This window comes from Gorilla gorilla, chromosome 2, assembly GCF_029281585.2.
Source record: "Gorilla gorilla gorilla isolate KB3781 chromosome 2, NHGRI_mGorGor1-v2.1_pri, whole genome shotgun sequence".
Lineage (NCBI taxonomy): Eukaryota > Metazoa > Chordata > Mammalia > Primates > Hominidae > Gorilla > Gorilla gorilla.
In genome coordinates, this window is record NC_086017.1 from 60,020,488 (window position 1) to 60,040,067 (window position 19,580).

The window sequence follows — 19,580 nt, forward strand, 5'->3', positions numbered from 1 at the left end:
CGAGCGCAGCGCAGGACCTGGGCACGCCGCGAGGAACCGTGCAGCCCAGCGCGGCCGCCCGGCCCGGGTCCAGCAGCCAGGAGAGCGCAGCGCTTCGAAGCCGAGTGCGCGCCACCGCCCGCGCCCCGCGCTGGGGAATGCGCCCTCGGCGCGCCGGCCAGGGGGCGCCCGCAGCCCACCCCAGGGGAGGCGGCCCCGAGCGCCCCTGAGCCTTCCCATGGCCCGGGCTGGGGCCCGGGCCCTCGGCTGCTGACGCGCCCGAAGCCCGCGGAACCGGTTAAGCCGCGGCCGCGGCGCCGATCCCGGCTGAGGCGCAGCGGCGAGAGGTCGCGGGCAGGGCCATGGCCCCGGGGGGCCGCTAGCGCGGACCGGCCCAACGGGAGCCGCTCCGTGCCGCCGCCGCCGCCCGGGCGCCCAGGCCCCGCCGCTGCGAAAGAGGTGAGTGCAGCGGGAACCGGGAGGGAGCGGGCAGGCGGCCGGGCCACCCCGCGACGCCTCTGGGACCCGCGGCACTGCAACTCCGCAGAAGTGTCCGGGGAGCGGGTCTCGTCGAGCCGGGGGGCTGCCCGCGGACATAGGGGCGACAAGGCTGGGGTGGGATTCTTACCTGTCCTGGAGGCCCGGACCCCTTACCTATGGGGCGGCGTATGGATGTGTGGATGATGTGGCCTGCGGGGTCACCCATGTGCAAAGCAACTTTTTCCTGCAAGGTTCTGGGTGGGTGCTCTCATACACCCCCACCTTCACGCTTCTGGAGCGGGAGTTCCGATCCCCCTTCTGCCTCAGCTCTCTCTCCCATTAACGCCCGAGGCAGCGCTCTTCCCCGTAGATGCGCTTGCCCTACCTCAGTGTCTCTATTTGAGGACTGGCCAGCCCGAAGGGAAGCGCTATACTGGCAGCCCCCACGTGGGGGGTCTCCCACATCAGCAGGGTAGGAGGACCTCCAGTCCTGAGGCATTTCTCCCAGCATTGTGCCAGCCCCTTGACCCCCAGCTGCCACCTTGGGTTTGCTTTTACAGCAGAGTCCTGCCTGGATTAGGGGCACGGCTGTATGTAGTGTGTAGGTGAGCTTGGAGAGCCTGCGGTCAATCCCTAGTTTGAACCAGGGGTCCCAGTGGTGAAGTGGGCAGGGGACAGCGGGGGCTTGGCGGGGTTGCCCCCAGCAGATGGGATAGGAGGGTATCAAAGTTGGCCTAGGAATGAGGCAGTGCTGGCGGGAGTTGGCTGGAGCTGGGGCTGGGGGCCCCACTGGATAAATAACTCCTAATTTTTGAGATAGCTGTGTTTTGCCACCAGAACATTACTGCTTGGGGGAGGTAAGGGAGACGCCAACCAAAGACACCAGTATGTCCACCCTGAAGCTGGGCCAGGTTGGGGACCTCTGTCCTCCTGAATTCACCCAGATAGTCTCCCAGTAGTTATCCTAGTTGCAGAGAAGGGAAAACTGCACCCAGGGGTTGGGAGCCCCATCTCAGCCCAGGGGGTTGGATGGAGCTGAGGCCTCTTCCCAGGCTACCCAAGGGGTGTGCCAGGACCGCGTAGAGTATAGTGTCTAGGCAGGCGGGGGGCACAGGCATGCCTACTCCTGCTGCTCCCCCTTCAGCTCCGAAGGAGCCAGGCCCGGAAGTGGGGAGGTGGGGGCCGGAGAGAAAGCAGGGGCCAGAGAGAAGGCGGCAGCCCACCCAGCCTCAGCCCCTCGCTGCTCAGCATACCTTGGGGGGAGGATGGAGCCAGGCTCAGGTGACCTTGACTGGGAAACCCTGGCCACGAAAGGGGGGTTTCAGTCCCAGCTATGCTGGGGTGGCTCTGCTTCCTGGTCCTTGAGGTGTTGGGGGATGGGGAAGCTGAGGAGCCAAGGAGACGGAGCTCTTGTTGAAGTGGGGGAGAGAATCTGAGGGGCTGGGTAGCGGGTGGGGTGCTGTTGATAATCTCCCCATGTTCCCCCACGGCCCCTGTTCCTGCCTCCCTTCCATCCAGGCAGTCCTCAGCTCGGAGGAGCCAACCTCCCTTCCTGGAGACAGGCTGTCCACCCCCACCCCCAACTCCAAGCCTGGGCGGTCAGGATCCGGCTGTACAGTTTGACCACCTGGCCCCCTGTCCCATCCCAGGTGCCTCCGGACTCCTTCCTCTGGCTGCCTCTTCCCTGCACCCCTTGCCAGCCCCAGCTCCTCGTTTCTTTGTTCAAGCGTCTCTCCTCCGTCCCTCCCTCTCTCCTCCCTCTCTCCTCCTCCCTCCCGCCTGCCTCCCTCCCTTGCTCCCTCCCACCAGCCTTCCTTCCCTCCTTCTCTGCTTTCTTCCTGGTGGGCTCCCAGGTGGCGGTGGCTGTTCCTCCTCTGTCCACTGACCTGGGCTTGGTGTGACTTGGGGGCTTTTCTGGGGCTGGGGCTGGGTGACAGGCATCTCGGGACTGGCAGAGGGGAAGGCACTGTGGGTTTGCCCTTCCTTTCCCTCTCTGTCCTTCTTCTCCTTTTCTTCCTTCCCTCTCCTTCTTTCCTCCACCTGCCAGGCTGTCCAAGAGGGGGCCTGGACTTGAGACTGAGGCCCCAGCAGACTTGAGCCCCTCCCCATTCACCTCTTTAAAGGGCCAAAGCATTTGGATGGGAAGTCCCTGTAGGGACCCAGTAGAAAGACTCCCCACCTATCTGGACACATTGGGTGACTCCAACCCTGTCCTTGGTGACACTGACTTTGTCACCATGAACATGGATGAAGGAAAAAATGAGGTCATGGGGAGGGGGGAGGTGGGAGGCAGGTTGACAGGAGCCCCCGTTACATAGTATCGAAGCTCTCTGAGGGACTCAGACGGCATCTTGCGCCAGGACAGTATCTCCCAGCTCCCCTGAGCCCCACCCCACTAGCAGGTCAAGTTCTTGAGCAAACTCATGCTTATAAGGACGTGTGTGGGCCTGCAAGTGTGAACGTGTGCATATCCACAACTGTTATCAGGGGCCTCCCAGGTGCACCTTGAGGGTGATGGTGGCTGCACAGCCATTTCTCCCACCTGCCCCCACTTCTCAGAGCCTGCCATTGAGTCAGCACTAGCTTTGTGCCTCCCAGACCTGAGGAGGGGCTGGTTCTGATTCCCCCATCCCCCAGCTAGCCTCCCCAGGAGGCAGCATCTATGACGGGGGATCTGGAAGGACCATGAGCGGTGTACCAGGCCCTCGGGAGAGAACATTAACACAGAGGGCACCGCGTAAGGAGTGGGCCAAGAGGCTAAAGCTGCACTTCCTGTCTGAGGAGCCATGAGTGGTTTGCCTTGGCAGGAGAGGCCAGGGCTGGGGGAGGTGGGTCTAGGGATGTCATCAGGGTCTAATGAGTGGGGCCTAAGAGTCAGACTGGAGCCTGGGCTTTGCCTCAGCATTGAGCAGCTATGGCAGGGGAGTCCCAGGCCATAGTACTGCCAACTCCCATCCCAGCATCCTAGAGATGGGCCTGGGGTCCTGCCTGCCATGGAAGAAGGGAGTACACAGGGCAGATCTGGGGGATGGGGCTCACATTTTCAGTCTCGATGCCCCCACCTGCAGTGCATCCGGTTGGGGGTGGTGGTAGGAGTTGGCGCTGGTTTGTGCCGGGAGGGAGCAATATGTTCTGACAACTGGTGCTGGGCTGCGTTTACCCAACAGCCAGCCTGCCTGGGGAGACAATATTTGAAAAACACAGTATTGAAACTTGGACCTGCTGGGGCTATGGGGGATTCTGAAGGTGGCAATGCCGCTGGCCCAGATCCAGCCCCAGGCCCACTGGCCATCCTAGCTTCCCTTCTTTGCCCTCTAGAGGCGGAGCTGGAAGTTTTCCCTGGCAGGAAGTCCTTCTGCCTGTCTGACCTGGGTCTCTCCTGCTTTGATTTTAGTAAAAGTGGACTCTGCCATTCTCTGCCTTTCCTTTTCTGACTGGTGCTCCCTCTCTTCCATCTTGGGCTGTCCGCATGTGTCTCATTCCCCCACTCTCTCCTGTGCCTCCCCTCTACCGTAATAATCAGGTCCAGGTTTCTCTGTACTGGGAGAAGACCTGTGGCTGGAGCAGGCAGGGATGCACCCTATCTGTTCCCGATTCCTCCAGGTGGGAGGGAGAAGGAGTAACCCACTTTATTGGCCACAGATGCAGGGGAGAAAGGAGAAAGCATGCTGGGAGCTGGAAAGAGCCCTAAGATCACCTGGTTGGTCTGGGCCCTGTGAATGGAATTCAGCATGCCATGAGGGGTAGAGTTTGAGTCTCCAGCAGCCCCCATCTGTTCTGGTGACCCCAGGCTGGGGCCCATTGGTACTATCTCCCCAGACAAAGGCAGGCCAAAGAACGCACATGAGGTGTGCACACAGGGGCATTCATGGCCCCAGGCTGGGGGTGGAAGCGTGGAGGTACCCATCAACCTCTTTGTTCACCTTGGGTAGAAATTGAACTCCCCCATCTGCCTCACATATTCCAATCTTGGTTCCCCTTCCCAGGTTTCTAGAGAGTGGAGCCTGCTTCCTGGGCCCTAGGCCCCTCCCACAATGCTTGTCACCGGTCTTCTTCTCTGGGCTTGCCTACTGACTGGGGCCTGGCCATCCTTCCCCACCCAGGACCACCTCCCGGCCACGCCCCGGGTCCGGCTCTCATTCAAAGGTAAGAAGCTGTTTTGTTCTTCCCCAGAAATCATCCTCTCTTTACAATAGCGCTTGGCTCCTCTGCACACGAGAGAAAGGGTGGGTCAGGACAAAACCAGGACAAATTGTACAGCCACATAGGTTGTGGGGGAGAAGGGAGACCAGGGAGGTGGTGGCTTGCTGGGAAAGGCTGGAGAACTGACCCACTTAGACACTTAGCAAAAGAGTCTAGAGTCTGGGCATCTTCCAGAGTCAGACTGTGGGTTCCTGGGCTGGGTGGCCTGAGGTCTGTAGGGCATGTCTTTCTGTATGATAATAGGAGAGGTGGCAATGTCACTCCTTCCAAACTTATGTCTGCTGCGGCCCCTCCTTGCCACTGCTATGCATCTGGTCCTGCCCTGAGCAGCCCCTGGGGTGGAAGGTCAGGCAGTTGGGCAGACACTGGAGCCTCTGGACACTGGAAGAGCAGGACCTACTCTCTTGGGGTGTGGGTGCTCAAGGAGCCTTCCTATGGTCTCCAAGTGGGAAGGGTTCCTAGAATCCAGGAGGGGACTGTTGGCTGTGACTGGCAGGGAGGCCGCCGGTGGGTTCAGGCAGAGCACGTGCTGCTGTGAGGGCCTGAGCTCCTGAGCTCCAGTGAGCACTTTGATGAGAAGTCACTGGGAGGTTTCAGTGATGGGCTGGGGTCTGCAGAGTGAGAGGCTGGTCGCCCGCTCCATCACCATTGCACTTAACCCACTGGACAGGTGCACGCACACGGTACACACATGGGTGTACAAATGGCTCACTCGAGAGCCACTTCCTCAAGGGTGTGTGTGGTCTGAAGAGTCTACCCTGGGCCCAGGGTGAGGGGCAGTGGCCATGCTGGGGCCTGGGGGACCTGGGGTCATTGGGAGTTCTCAGCCTTGGCCCTCCTCTGGCCAGAGGTAACTTCATCCAGCCGCCTGCCCTGGGTGGGGTCAACTCAGCCCTGGCTGGCCAGATTTCCGGGCAGCCATACTGGGGTGAAAGGCTGGGGTGACCTTTCCTTCCTCGGGCTTGGCGGAGGCCCAGCCCCCACCTCACCATGTCCCCCAGCAGGGCCCCTGCCCTGGCCTCGTCCCACCCTGCCCCTTGATGGGAGGAGTAGGGGAGTAAGCTGCTTATCATCACTCTTCCCAGTCACCCGGCTCCTGGAATTTCTGAGGCTGTGCCTGGAAGGAGTCCCCTGCAGGGCCTGAGAAATGGGCCGAGAAGAGTTAATTTGTTTGGGCTGGAAAGCACCCCCCTTCCCCGGGCCCCAGGAAGGTGAGATATTTATTCTGCTGATACCTCCACCCTTCCCTGGTGGAATTCTTCAGAGCAGATTAATAAATCTTGAAGGGGCCAGTTCCCCCGACCCCCTCCCTGGCCCAGGGTCTGGCAGTGAGAGTAGAGTGTCTCCTCCCCCGATAGTGGAAGGGAGGGGTGGCTTGGTCTCCACACCCCTGGGACCTTGCGTCCGCTCTGGGTGTTGTTTTTGTCATCATGCATGCAAGTAAGCAGGAGGGGCAAAACAGAGAGGGGTCTTCCGTGTGCTCCTTCTAAGCCTCCCTGGACCTCCAGGGGCAAAGAGTTTTGTTCCTGTTTTCCAGAGAGAGAAACTGAGGCTCAGGCAAGGGCAGGGTCAAGGTCAGGCAAGAGGCAGAGGCAAAGCCAGAAATAGAACTCTGGTGTCCTGGCCTTGCCGGCGCCCACATCGCGTCAGGTCGATTCCCTCTCAATTAGCTGTGAAGCCGACACCCGCAGTGACTAAAAGCTGAGCTCGCTGGCAGCCAGCCTGGGTGTTGCCGGTCGTGGCGGCCTGGGGTGGGGCTGCAGCGCACCTGGGGCCACCCATCCCAGGGCCCCTGTGCCTTTGCACAGGTAGGTTCCCCTGCCCTGAATGACCTTCCCTGTTCCGACCTGGTCTCGTGTCCTAATTTTGTGCTTAGACTTCACTTACTACTGTATGACAGGCCCCGTGCTGAGTGCTGGGGACTCTGTGGTGAACAAGATAGGGTGCTCACAGTCAAGCTGGTGGAAAAAGCAATGGATATCCAGTTGGTCAGGGCCATCTGGGAGCCCAGCACCTGCTGTGTACCAGGCCCTGTGTATCCCCCTACACTGGGTGGTCTCAGCCTGGTTATGCACACATGAAGTGGCCCTCAGTGAGGAGCAGGCGCTCACCAAGTGTGTGTGGAGTGAGAATGGAGACCAACACTTCAAGAAACTGGGCTCCCACCAACTTCCTCCCAGAGTACACGTGGGTGGCACAGAGAAGGTTACTCTCAGAAGCACTGCTGGTCACTGTGGCTCCACGTCATAGTTTTTTCATCTGTGCCTTGGATGGGCACAGCAGTTGACACCCCAGGCCTCAGGGGCTCAGGCTGGGCACTCCCTGCCCTGCCCTGCCCTGGGTCCTGCTGCAGTGGGGAGGTGCCGGTTCCTGCCTGGGTAGGGCTGGACCCTCCAAGCTAGAGGTGCTGGCATAAGGGGCCACACTGCCCAGGGTAGATAAAGGAACAAAGGCAGGAACTGGGCCAGGCTTGGGTTTGCTGCCCGCCCATCCGCCTGGGCACCCCAGCCAGGTCTAGAGCCAGAAGGGTGTGAGGGTCAAGCAGCCCAGGGTTCCCTCAGATTAGGGGGGCTCCTATGGCCCAGCTTCTGGGCTTCAGCAGCACAGCCAAAATCAGGCAGAAGTGAGGGTCAAATGGAGATTTCCAGGAGCAGGTGAGGTGTTTGTTCATTCCTTGCTCTTGAGAGAGTGGAGCCTGGGCTGGAAGCCTGGACAGACCCTCCTTCCTTCACCCATCCATGCCTGGGCCTGGAGTCCCCTACACTGCAGAATCACTGCCAAATCTCAGAGAAAAAGCTCTTCCTTCCCCCACCCTGAGATGACCCAGGCTCTGGGGCACCACCTCCCTCCGTGGCAGCAGCAGGGAGGTGTGAGGGCCCTGCCAGGCCCTTTGTTCAGCCTGGGGAGTGTTTACTTTTTCCCAGGAAGCTACCCCAGGACACACTGCTGCTGCCTGGGCTGGGTTTGGCCAGGGATTGGGTCCAAGAGATGTCTGGTGGGGTAGAAGGACCCTGTGATGACATGAGACAGTTGTGCTGCTAGGGAAGCTGAGGCAGAAGTAGGGAGAGGGAGCAGAAGGTCACCCTGCCAGGGGAGGTCAGGAAAGATGAACATAATCGAAACAGTAGTAGGAGCCCATGAGGATAACCAAGCAATGGTCCCTCCAAGACCTAAGGAGGGTCTGCCTAGGTTTCCTGTGAGGAAGGAGGCTTACGGGGGCTGAGCGGCTTCCCAGGTCACTCAGGAGCAGGACTGAGATGGAGCCTGCATCCGCCTGATGCCTGAGGCTGTCCCAGGACTGAGAGTGGAGGGCAGGGATGGTGGTGGTGCTGGAGGCACAGACCCTTCACATGAGCTAGGAACAAGGAAGATTCCAGCATTCTGCAGTGCTGGTTTAGGCTTCCTAGCTCGTTTCCCAAAGAAAGGGCTGGGATTGCACTGGGCAGGCTCCCCATGCCCTCTGTCTGCCGAAGCAGCGGAATTGGGGTTTGCTTATTTCCAGGCTATAAATCCGGCCCTCCATCACTCTGGCCCTTCCACTGAGCAGGGTCCCTAGGAAGGCCTCTCATGTCAGAAATGGGAACATCAGGGCCTAAGAGAGGAAAGGGCTCCTGTTCCAGAGCAGCCTGGAGTTTGGGCCGTCTGGGCCAATAGCCCAGAACAGTGCCACCGCTCACATCATTTGCATGTGGCATCAGAGGACCAAGGTTGCCAGGTTTGGAGATGATGAGGTTAGAGGTTAGGAAGGGTCACAGCCAGTTGACTTCCCCTCAGGAGTTGATGTGAGTTGAGATGCCTCTAGCAAGCCTTGATGGGGCCTTAGCCCTCAGGCCTGGTGCAGGAGTAGGGGTGGGGCTGGAGAGCTAGAGGACATGCTCTTGTCCCCCAGGGGCTCCTTGGACAGCCAGAGCAAGGCATGGGGCTTTGGTGGGGGAGGAGGGGGAGTAGGCCCAGGAGCTTTGAGGCCAGTGTGGCACCAGGGAGCTGGGCAGGGGTCAGGTGGCTCTGGCAGCTACAGTGGGGGTTGGAGCTCACAAGCCAGGGAGGGTAGGTGTTCCAGGATACGCCAGGGTGAGGGAGGAAGGAAGACCCAAAGCATGAACTTGAGCCTGATCTCTTGAGCCCAGATCTGGAGTTTCAGTTTTCTGGAAATGGGAGCTGCCTTACTCCTGAGAGACTTGGAAGTGGCCGCTTTGGAGTTGGGTGGTCCTGGAAGCTGCCCATCCCCCAACTGGCTAGGAATTGGTCTTTGGAGAGAATGGAGACAGGGTCCTTGTGCTTGCTGGAGAACCTGCCTGACGACCAGTCTGGTTCAGCCAGGCCAGGGGCTGGGGCTTTCAGCTATGGCCTTCCAGGTCCAGTGGAGCTTCAGATGGGACCTCCACTGTCTGGGCCTCCGCAGCACAGGCCTTGTCTCTGGTTCCCTGGCATGATGCCCGCCCCTCCTTCCCTGGCTCCAGCTTCCCTTGGCACTAAGCGAGGAGCTGGTGCATGCTCAAGGAGTAAATCATGTTCCTTGGCAGCCCCCACTGCTTTGTAATCGTAAAGAATTTAAAGAGAAACTGCCAAGATAAAAATCTCACCAGCCCATAAAGGCATCTTTCACCCTGCAGCTTGGGAGACAGTGAGCCTCAGAGTGGGCTCTTGGCTGTCTGCACCTGTGTGTATGCACCTCCGGCCCCTTGACTCCTCCAGAGGTGGTAATAGCTCAGAAGGTGGCTTTAGGGCCATGGGTACCTGGTCCTTGACTCCTGGGAGACCTCCATCTCCTCACTCAGGAGAGTGGGGTGCTTAAATTTGGTGTAATGCAGAAGTGGTGATGGTGGTGGCTGAGCTAGCTGGTCCCAAAGGCAAAACCCAGTTCTACCAGTGTTAGCTGTGTGAGTTCAGCCAAGTGGCTTAGCCTCTCTGAGCCCTGGTTTCTCCTGTGTAAGGTGGGAATGGCAGTGGCCCTGTGGAAGCAGCATCATGAGGGCTCAGACTGTCTTGCTTGCATCCTGGCCATGGGTAGATCTTGCTTGGTGAACATCATTCTGTGTTCCCACTGCCTTTTCTGGAAAATGGGAGTAAGAACAATACTGGCCTCATTGTGTTGTCAGGAGGATTAACTGTGTGAGTATGGTCACTGTGGAAGAAATCTCAGTCACCAGGAGCGGTCCTGAGGCTGGTATGCAGGTGAGGTCGGGTCCAGGGGCATGCCCCAAGGAGTCCCAGACTGCCTCACCCCTTCCTCCAGAATTCTAACTTTTGGTAAGGGAGATGGTATTTGGAAAGGACTCCAGGAAGGACCCTGAGTCCTGTGGGGTGGGTGGAGTAGGGTCAGGAGGAGGAAAATTCCCACCATGGGTATCTGGGCAGGCTTCATGGAGGAGGCTGCATCTTGAGCAGGGGAGGGGAGGTTGTAGGGGAGGGAAGAGCTGGAGCACAGGGAGGGTGCATGTGGTGCAGCACCTGGGGAAGAGGACAGATGCTAGATGCAGTCTTGCTTTTGGGACAAGGATGTAGAGTTCTACTTTCTGTTTCTGGTTTTTAAGCTCTTTTTCCTCATGGCAGAGGTACTAAATATGTATTATGGAAAAATTCCAGTGATACGGATGCATTTGGCGGGAGTGATGCCTTGGAAGTAGCTCCCTAGAGACTGGCTCCAAGGCCTGGTTGGGACGCACAGTTGGCTGCAATAACTCCTTCTGTGAATGCTGCTCCAGCTCCTGCCATGTGTCCTAGGGGTGACCAGACCTAGGCTGCTCACTCAGGCATCTGCAGGGCTGGGCAGAAAGCATGTTTGCCTGGCTTGGCCTGGTGCTATCCTGGGAATCTGAGCCCCGCCTCAAGAAGCCCTGGGAGCTTTGGAGAAGCAGAGAGGATTCCTGCTGCATTTTTCTTAGAAATAGCAAGAGGGCCTTTGCCAGAGGCCTGGATGCCAGAAGGCTATGGTCTGAATCCAAAGCCTAGCTCACGTGGGTGCCAGAGCTTGGCAGGCCTACAGTCCCCCACCCAGCCTGCTGGGCAGCCCCAGGGAGAGGGTGGAGGCCTCCTGGGCTCCAGTCCCTGACCACTGGTCCTGACCCAGCAACGAATGGGGTCTGGGCAGTGGCTGCTGGCCTAGGATTGGGGGGCTAGCCTGTTGGGGAGGGAGTGGGGCTCATCCGGGCTGACAGGCTGGGCTGACTTCTGGCACTCTCACTGGGCCGAGGGGAGCACTGGCTATCTGGTGCATCTCTGCAGGGCAAAGACAGACCCAAAGCAACTGGCCCGTCCAGGGATCAGGAAGCCTCAGCTCCGGATCCCCCTTCCCCCACTCTTCTTCCTTCCTTCCTCCCCCTACTCCCCCTTACCTCCACCCCTCCCTTTGCCACCCCTCTTGGCTTCCTACCCGGACATGCTCTTTCCTCGGATGTCTCTGTACCCAGCCAAGAGCCTTGTTCCTTCCCACTTGGGGCTCGGTGCTGATGCCCTCATTTCCCCCGGCCAGAGTCCACTGCCTCGTGTGTCTGCTGTTCAGCCAGCACGGTTGCCTTCTAAGGGTCATACACTACAATTGGCAGAGCGGCTAGAATTTGGGAGCCCTTTGGGCTCCTACAGCTCCAAGGCTGAGTGGCTAGCACTCCAGGGGGCCTCTCCCAGGGCTGCCTCTATTGCCATTTTTATCAGTGCCTTCCTGGCTGGGCCTGGGGCCTGTGCGGAGTGCTCACTGCCTGCCCTTGACTGGCTACCGGCTGAGTCCTGCTGAGGTCCTAACCCAGCCTCACTGCATCCTCCAAGGCTGACCCCAAGCATGCACCTGTCTGCCCTGTGCCTCGGTTTCTCCATCAGAATGTTGGGGAGGGGCTAAGACTGTCTGGAACATCCTGGGAATCTCTGGGTGGGTGATGTGAAGGGGCTGCAGGGACCGCAGGAATCCGAGGAAGGCCGCAGAGATGGGGGCTGGGCCCAGGGGAGGGGGAGGGTTTTGACACCCACCAGCCTGTTGGTCCCATCTTGGCCTGTCTGTCTGGGTGATTTATCAGAGTAAATGAGCCATGGAGAGTTTGTTGTCTTTTGCAGTCATGGGGAGGAGGAGGTGGTGGAGGAAGGAGTGAGGGGTTTCCGGGCCAGGTCTGGAATGTGGGAGGAGGAGGTGGGTCCCCCGGGGGCCTCTGAAACTGGAGGCACTCACTGAATGGCCTTTTCACTCTCCTCACCTGAGAAATGGATCAGTGCAGCCCTCCCCTTCAGAACGATCCCCTCTTTCCATCCCCTTCATACTTCTTGGGGCACATTCCTGTGTGATCTGCTTGTCTGGTCATCTTCTCCCACCCCCTGCTCAGGACCAGGTCTCTTGACCACAGTGTACTTCCAAAGCTGAGCCGGAGCCCTGACTTGCCCAGCTGGTGCAATGCCCAAATGTGTTCTCACAGGCAACCATGCACACTGTTAAGTTCCAAGTGGGACATCTAGGCCTCTGGAACTACCAGCCCAGGTCTAGGATGGTCAGGTGCATGGACCATGGGGAAGGCAGGGGTCAGTGGAGGTGCCGAGGCTGGAGAGACCGCATCTGCTGGGACAGAAGGTCAGAAGTCATTGGGTGTCCTTCAGGGATGAGGCATGGATCCCCTGGTTCCCGGCTGGTGAGTCAGGGAGTGATCCTGCTGCTCCGTCACTTCTGGCTTTTCCTGGTTTGAGGCTGAGCCGTGCCCTCAGCCTATCCTGTCCTGGGCGGAGTAGGTGAGCACTGGGGCGGAACGGGCGTGGGAACAGCATGCCTGGACCTGCTGGCCCCAGCCTCCTGCCCCCTGCCCCCAGCCTTTAGTCACTGAAATGGGAGGGAAGTGTACAGCGGCGTTTTGGCCCAGCTGGGCTTTTACCCCTGTACGGTGTTTACTGAACAGCTGGGATGTTTACAGTAGCCCTTGCAAAGGGGCCTCTCGTTGCAGGGGATTTCCCATCTTGAGGGTCCCACTGGGGCTCTTCTGACCTCACCAATTCCCTGCACCCCTGGGATAGATGTGTCAGGGATACAGAGACCATAACCATTTCCACCTTACCAGAGCCAGTGGTGCCTGTCCCCTTGGCCTCTGGCCTTCGGTTCCTCTGCTCTGGAGGAGCCAACATTTCCCACCACATTTCCTAGAGTGGCAGCTCTAGGTGGTGAAATACGGTAACTGGGTCCCCAGTTCAGACATTTAAATTAAATTCAATCAGAGCGGTTATTGAATAAAAACACGCGGAGTCATTTACATGTTAATTATGTTGAATGGACTACTAGACCATAATTAGTTGCTAATTGGGTGAGAGTGGCTGTAATTGGTTTTGTTGGCACCAACCTGGCTCACCTACCTGGGGGGAAGCGGGGGTTGGTGTGGATGGCTCCTAGGGAGGCCCTCTGGGTCTCCAATCTGGAAGGCCTGGCTAGAGATGCTATGCGGGGGCAGATCTCGAGGGGCTTAGGGTCAGAGGAACCTGGAACCTCTCCCCAGGGAGGGTGCAGCTGGGGTCTGGCTTCTAGGGTTCCCATCCAGAGCATAGGGGGAAAAGGGGGAACTGGAGGAGCTACCCCAGATCAGCAGTGATAGTCTCCCCTGCCCAGCCCGATGTGGGACCTGGGCTTGAACAAATGGTAAGTGCCCAAGAGTAGGTCTGTGGAAGCACAAGGCAAGCGTCACTCAGGTGTGTCTCTGCACATACTGGGCCCTGGGTTGGCCTGATCAGGGTGGCGTTGGGGTGTAAGTGGGTGTGCCAAGCAGGGGGAAGGTACGTGCAAAGGCATCTGGGCCTCCCTGCCCCCCCGCTTAGCTTGGCTGGGGTTCCCGGGGTTGTAGGTCTGTGGCCATGGGCTGAGGCCTTCCGGCTGGCCGCTCATTAAAAGAGGATTAGGCTGAGAGCCAGGGGGCCAGCCCAGTCCCCAGGCCTTCCTCTGGGGCTCCTCACAGCTTTGGGGGAGTGATAAAAGGGCCAGGGCCACCCCTTCCTGGATCCTGTGGGGGTATCCGGTAGGGACCACCTGGGCCCTGCCATGCCTCTTGCCGCCACTGCTACTATAGCCTTGGCTACCTCAGTTTCCCTCCTCAGAAGGTCAGGAGGTCTGTCTTTCCAGTGGGTGAAACACTGACAAAGACCCAGGCTGGCGCCTCCCCTTGTCTCCCCCAGTCCCATCTCTCTTCAGCTCAGAGATTAGGGCTGCACTGGCTCACTAGAGGTCAGAGGTCTGAGCTAGGCTACAGGGATCTGTCTATCATCCCCAGTCCCCATCACTGCTGGGGGAGGTGACGCTGTCAGTCAGGGCCTGCTGCTTTGTGGGGCTATAACCAAGGGGGCGGGCTGCCCACCTCTGCTCCAAGACTCCTCTTTTTGCAGCAGCCCACGCCTCACTGCACGCAGACCTGATGTCCTGGAGACCAGCAGCAAGGGGTAGGGGCTGCCCACTTGGGGTCTTCGGGTGAGGGCTGTGGACACGCCTCCTCAGTGCCTGTCCTCACCTGCCCCCACCTTTAAAGTAAGGTGTCACCAGCTGCTTCCCAGATATGAGGGACCAGGGGGCCCCCAGGACCCAGCCCCCTGTGCCTTGAGAAGGTCCTGCCTCTGGACCTGTGCCAGGCTGCTTTGGGCTGGGACCCCAAGTGCTTGATGGCCATGGGAGAGTCCTGGAGGCCAGGAACGGCTGCGGAAATGAGGTGTCTGATGCCAGAAAAGGTTCTTCCTTCCCGATGACGGGAAAATCCTTCCCGGATGTCACCCCTCCCAACCTGTGCCCAGCCTGGGTGAGAGTATGGGGGTGGGGAGCCCTTCCCAGGAGACAGCACCCAGGCACACCACCCTTCCCCTAAGGTCAAAGCTTATCTGGGCTGGAGTCCTGATCCCCACAGAACCCTTGATCGTGCCCAGCCCCTCCCTCAACATTGCCATGGCATTCGAGGAGGCATGGCGCTCCTGCTGCCAGAGCCGGGCGTGGGACAAGTGGAGCAGATGTGGGGATTGGCCTTAGGACATGACCAGGCTGGGTCTGCATCAGCCCTGGCCCCCACTGATGCCACCTCAGGTCCCAGGTTTCTTTGTTCCTTCTGTCCCAAGTCCCTGTCCCTTAAGGGAGCTTGGGCCTGGTAGGATCTGGCACCTGCTGACAGCAGGTTTTGGAGGAGGATACCCAGGGTTACTTGCCCACCCCCTGCTCTGACTCAGGCTACTTGGAGGAGTGAAGGCTCCCAGTTCTTTTGCCTCATGGTGGAGTGGGGAGCAGGGGACAGGACACCCTGTGACCTGGGTTGAGTACCACTCTCCTTTGGGCCTCAGTCTTCCTGTCTGCAGCTGGGGGTGCAGGGCTGTCACAGGGCTCCTTGTTTCCCTTTTCACCTACAGTCTGGCATGAGTGGGGTCAGAAGTCCAGCTGTGGGTTGAGAAGGCTGGAACCTTACACCTTCTTTGCTCTGGGACCTGGGGAAGTTCCCACCCATCTCCACCTTGGTTCTCCTCTGGTAGGCTGGGTTTGGATGAATGGTTTGGGATTTAGCTCTACTCCTGTGGGTTGGGGATGGGGTAGGGACACACTGGAGTTGGGAAGGCTGGAGCTGAGTCCACAGGTTGCCTCTTCCTGCCTTATAGCCCTCTCTGCTCCCCAATCTAGCACTAGGAAATGGGGTAGCTGGGGTGGGAATGGGGATGGATGCCCTACAAGAGATAGCGACACGTGGAAGCCTGCTTCCTTGGGGAAGGACTTGGGACCTCATCCCACTCTCCTTTCCCTGAAAGGCAGAGACACCCATGAAGGATGGGTTGGGGGAAGACCCGAGGAATGCCAGGCCGTGAGCCTCTCTCTGAGATCAGAACGAGGATCACTGATCCTCAGGGTCACTTTGAATATCAGTACCAGGAGGGCCTGAGAGATGGTCTAGACTAGAGAATGAGGCTCAGAGAGCGAGAGTGCCCCCAACTCAGGTCATGAAGCTCACCTAGAAACTCAAGCCATAGCCAAGGATCCCTGATCCTGGGTCCCACCCCTTCCCCACCATGCGCGGCCTCCTGGGGCTCCCCCTCCCCCCACACTGTTTCCACAGTGACCAAAGCGTCACGTCCTGTGACACCAGAGCCATTGACGCCATATCCCGTGGCCACTGGGAGGGGTCCCGCAGGTCCTGAGTCATGTGCCCTGTCCACGGGGAGCGAGTCACCTTCCGGCCCTGGCCCTCCTGGCAGGCAGTCTCTACCACCAGGACTGGCTTCCCCTGGGCCTCCCACTCCTTCAGCCATGGACCTAGGTGGGAATCCCACCCCCATGCACTCTGGCATGTCACGTCCCTTCCCTGTGCCCTGTGCCCTTGGTATTGTGAGCACAGGGCTTTGTGCACAGCAGGTGTTCGATAACTGAGCAAGGGGCTCCCTCCACCCCCACCTCCACCCAGGGGCAGACTGGGGGCAGCAGGCAGAGAGGGTCGAGGCCAATCCTCTGCCCCTAAGCTGGGACTCAGTTTCCTCATCCTCTGAGTGTTCTCTACGGCCTTTCTCACAGAGGGAGCTGGAGTTTGGGAGTGCTGGGGCTTTGCAAGAGGGTAGGGGACTCGGACTTGGGCCTCGGGCTCTGGGAGTCTTGGTGCAGGGTTGATATTATGGAGGCCCAAGGCTGTGCAGGGTTGGAGCGTGCGGATTATGGCTGATTGGGTTCCTGGGGGCTTGATGGCTGAAGCTTCCCTTTACCCGGAGTGCCTGTGTCTGAAGGCACCCACTTAAGCCTCTAGCCCCTCCCTCTGCCATTGCCCCCAGAGTGCCCCCTAGCCCAGGGGATGGGTAAGGGCATGACCGAGCCATGCCCCCAGCCAGGGTATAAATAACCCCTGGCGGGCTGTCCCAGCCTGGGGGGGCTCCACTGGCAGCCCCACTTCCTCTCTGGCCACTTCCCAGCCCTGGGGGTGGGGGAATGTTTACTTTCCTGTTGTCACTGTGGGTGAGCAGCCAGGCGGGTGAGCGGCCAGGCGGGGGACTCCGAGTGGCCCAACAACAGGTGCGGGACAGGTGCCTGGGCCGCCCTGCCCAGGACTTCAGAGGCACCGCCGGACAGGCGGGTGAGGCCATCGCCAGGCAGGATCGGCCCTTTGATCCCTCGGCGTCCCTGCGTCCCAGCGGTTGGCCAAGGTCATCACCTGCATTCCCTTATCACCGCATAGTCAGGGCCAGGCAGGGCAAGACCTTTCCTTACCCACTAGTTTCTCAGTGTGAGGTCCTGGGACCAGACATGGGCTCTGGGTCAGCTGGTGGAACCCCCTGACCCCAGCCCACCTCTACCCCACCTTCAGGCTGTGTCTAGGGCCTCGGATCCCAGCTGTTCTCCCCCTCCAGGTGCCTTGGGGCCTGGCCCAGGCCTCTCCCTTGACTGCCCCACTTGTGAAATGGGTTACCAGCTGGGGAGGGGAGATGAGACATGTGTGACCCCCTTGGTGAGTGCCTCATGTGTGGCAGGACATGTGTGCGCCATGTGCATGCCTGTGCCACGTGTATACATGCATGCGCTCTTCTGTGTGCTGCTATCTTAAACCCCCTGTGCGTGTGAATATTCATCATCCTCATTACAGTGTTCCCTCTTCTGCTGAGCTAAAGATAGCTGGGGGTGGGTGGAGAAGGGGCTTGCCAAGGGGACCCCTCGGCTCTCCCTCCCCTTGGAGGCAGGTTCCCAAGCTTCTAGGAGTCCTTTGTCTGTCATTGTCTGAGCCCCCTCCTGTCCTTCATCCTTAGGAAGGACTTTTCCCCAGCATCCTGGAGTTGGAGGGGCCAAGGCTGCTGGACTCATGCAAAAGGGAAACTAGAGGACCCAGTTGAACCCTGCCTTTAGCCCCAGGGTTGTAGCTCCAGGGAGAGAGCCTCTTTCCCAGAAATGACTGTCCTGGCTCATTCAAGGTGGCCTGAGAGTTCCACCATTAGCAGCCTTATAGGGTCTGGGGGAAGCTGGGGTCCATAGGGCAGTGTGTCCAGCAGGGCTTTCTTGGTCTCCTGGCTAACCTGCTTCAGACCAAGTGAGGACCTTGCTGTGCACCAGCTGTGCCGTCTACCTGGTGGGCAGCCAGGGTAAGAACAGGGCATCCAGGCTCCATGCCAGAGTCTGCGGGCTGTCCCAGATATACCCGGTCACACCCCTATCTGCTCATTAACCCTTTTAAGCCCCTGTGTGAAGCTGGCCCCACCCTGAGCATGGGAGCATTAACCCCCACCTGAGCAAAAACTCTTTGATGCTGTTGCGTACCCTGGCCCGCACCCACCGCCCTTTCATTGGGACCCAGAGACTAGCTAGGGCTGTCTATGAATCAGGGGTTTAGCTTTGGGTGTGGCGCCTTCCCTGGCCTGCCTACCTGTGCCACTTTGTCCTCCCAGTCTGTCAGGGACTGGAGAGGGAGCTGAGAAGGATCCAGGAAGGGGAGCTGGAGGTTTAAGACCACTGTGTGGGCTGGGCACAGTGGCTCATGCCTGTAATCCCAGCACTTTGGGAGGCTGAGGCAGGTGGATCACGAGGTCAGGAGTTCGAGACCAGCCTGACCAACATGGAGAAACCTTGTCTCTACTAAAAATACAAAAATTAGCCAGGCGTGGTGGCGGGCGCCTGTGATCCCAACTACTCAGGAGGCTGGGGCAGCAGAATCGCTTGAACCCGGGAGGCGAAGGTTGCAGTGAGCCAAGATAGCGCCGTTGCACTCCAGCCTGGGTGACAGAGTGAGACTCCATCTCAAAAAACAAACAAACAAAAAATAAGCTGGGTGTGGTGGCTGACACCTGTAATCCCAGCTAGTCAGGAGGCTGAGACAGGAGAATCGCTTGAACCCAGCAGATGGAGGTTGCAGTGAGCCGCAATCTCGCTACTGTACTGCAGCCTGGGCAACAGAGTGAGACTTGATCTCGTAAAAAGAAAAAAAGAAAGAAAAAAAAAAGACCACTGGGTGATGGGGGTCCTGAGGGGAACCTCAGGGCCTCAGTCTCCCCTTTATCAGAGGGGGTATGGCTGGATGGTTTCCTGAAGGTCCTAATTGGTGCCCTGCCCTCCACCCACAGAGTTGAAGGCCACAGGCACCGCCCACTTCTTCAACTTCCTGCTCAACACAACTGACTACCGAATCTTGCTCAAGGACGAGGACCACGACCGCATGTATGTGGGCAGCAAGGACTACGTGCTGTCCCTGGACCTGCACGACATCAACCGCGAGCCCCTCATTGTAAGGGCTGGCCCTGATGTGGGACGTGGGGTGGGCATGGAGCCCCACGGCTCAGGGCATGTCCAGAAGGCTGTACCTTCTGACCCCCCTCTCTGCAGATACACTGGGCAGCCTCCCCACAGCGCATCGAGGAATGCATGCTCTCAGGCAAGGATGTCAACGTGAGTTTGGTGGGATCCACAGGTGGGAAGGGGGAATCCACAGGTGGGAAGGTACTGCCCCCAGTGAGGGGGCAGGCCTGGCCAGGGCACCTATGCAGCCTTCCCTGTGGCCCCAGGGCGAGTGTGGGAACTTCGTCAGGCTCATCCAGCCCTGGAACCGAACACACCTGTATGTGTGCGGGACAGGTGCCTACAACCCCGTGTGCACCTATGTGAACCGCGGACGCCGCGCCCAGGTAAGCCCCAGCCACCCTGGCCCTGTGCTGCCCCCGCTGGTGGCTGCATCCCAGGGTCCTGATGGGAGGAGGGGCTTCAGCCCCAGCCCTGCCACTTCCGAGCCTTTTGACCTTGGGTGAGTGACTTCTTTCACCTCGCTGAGCCTCAGTTTCTTCACTTGAAAATGGAGCTAACCGCTGCCTTTCTCACAGGTTGGTGTGAGGAGGAGGCAGTGAGCTAAAGCTCCCAAAGCTCCTAGCACTGTGCCTGGCACATAGTAAGCACTTGCTCCATATGTGGCAACAGCTCTCTTGGCTATGCCTGTGGACCGTGCCCCCACGGCCGAGCCAGAGAGCCTGGTGGGGGCCTTGCAATAGGA

The 19,580-nt window shown here is 59.1% G+C and overlaps 1 protein-coding gene across 2 annotated transcripts in view; it reads left to right on the top strand.

Moving 5' to 3' along the window:
- The first annotated feature begins 304 nt into the window (after positions 1 to 304).
- The window catches only part of SEMA3F (semaphorin 3F), a 33,620-nt gene continuing 14,344 nt past the window's right edge, over positions 305 to 19,580 (top strand). For both annotated transcript variants that reach the window (XM_019023645.4, XM_019023646.4), the window contains exons 1-5: positions 305 to 438; positions 4,446 to 4,605; positions 18,664 to 18,824; positions 18,923 to 18,985; positions 19,102 to 19,221. In XM_019023645.4, the coding sequence (XP_018879190.2) occupies positions 4,494 to 4,605; positions 18,664 to 18,824; positions 18,923 to 18,985; positions 19,102 to 19,221 (456 nt within the window). In that variant the 5' untranslated portion in view covers positions 305 to 438; positions 4,446 to 4,493. The remainder of the gene's footprint in view (positions 439 to 4,445; positions 4,606 to 18,663; positions 18,825 to 18,922; positions 18,986 to 19,101; positions 19,222 to 19,580) is intronic.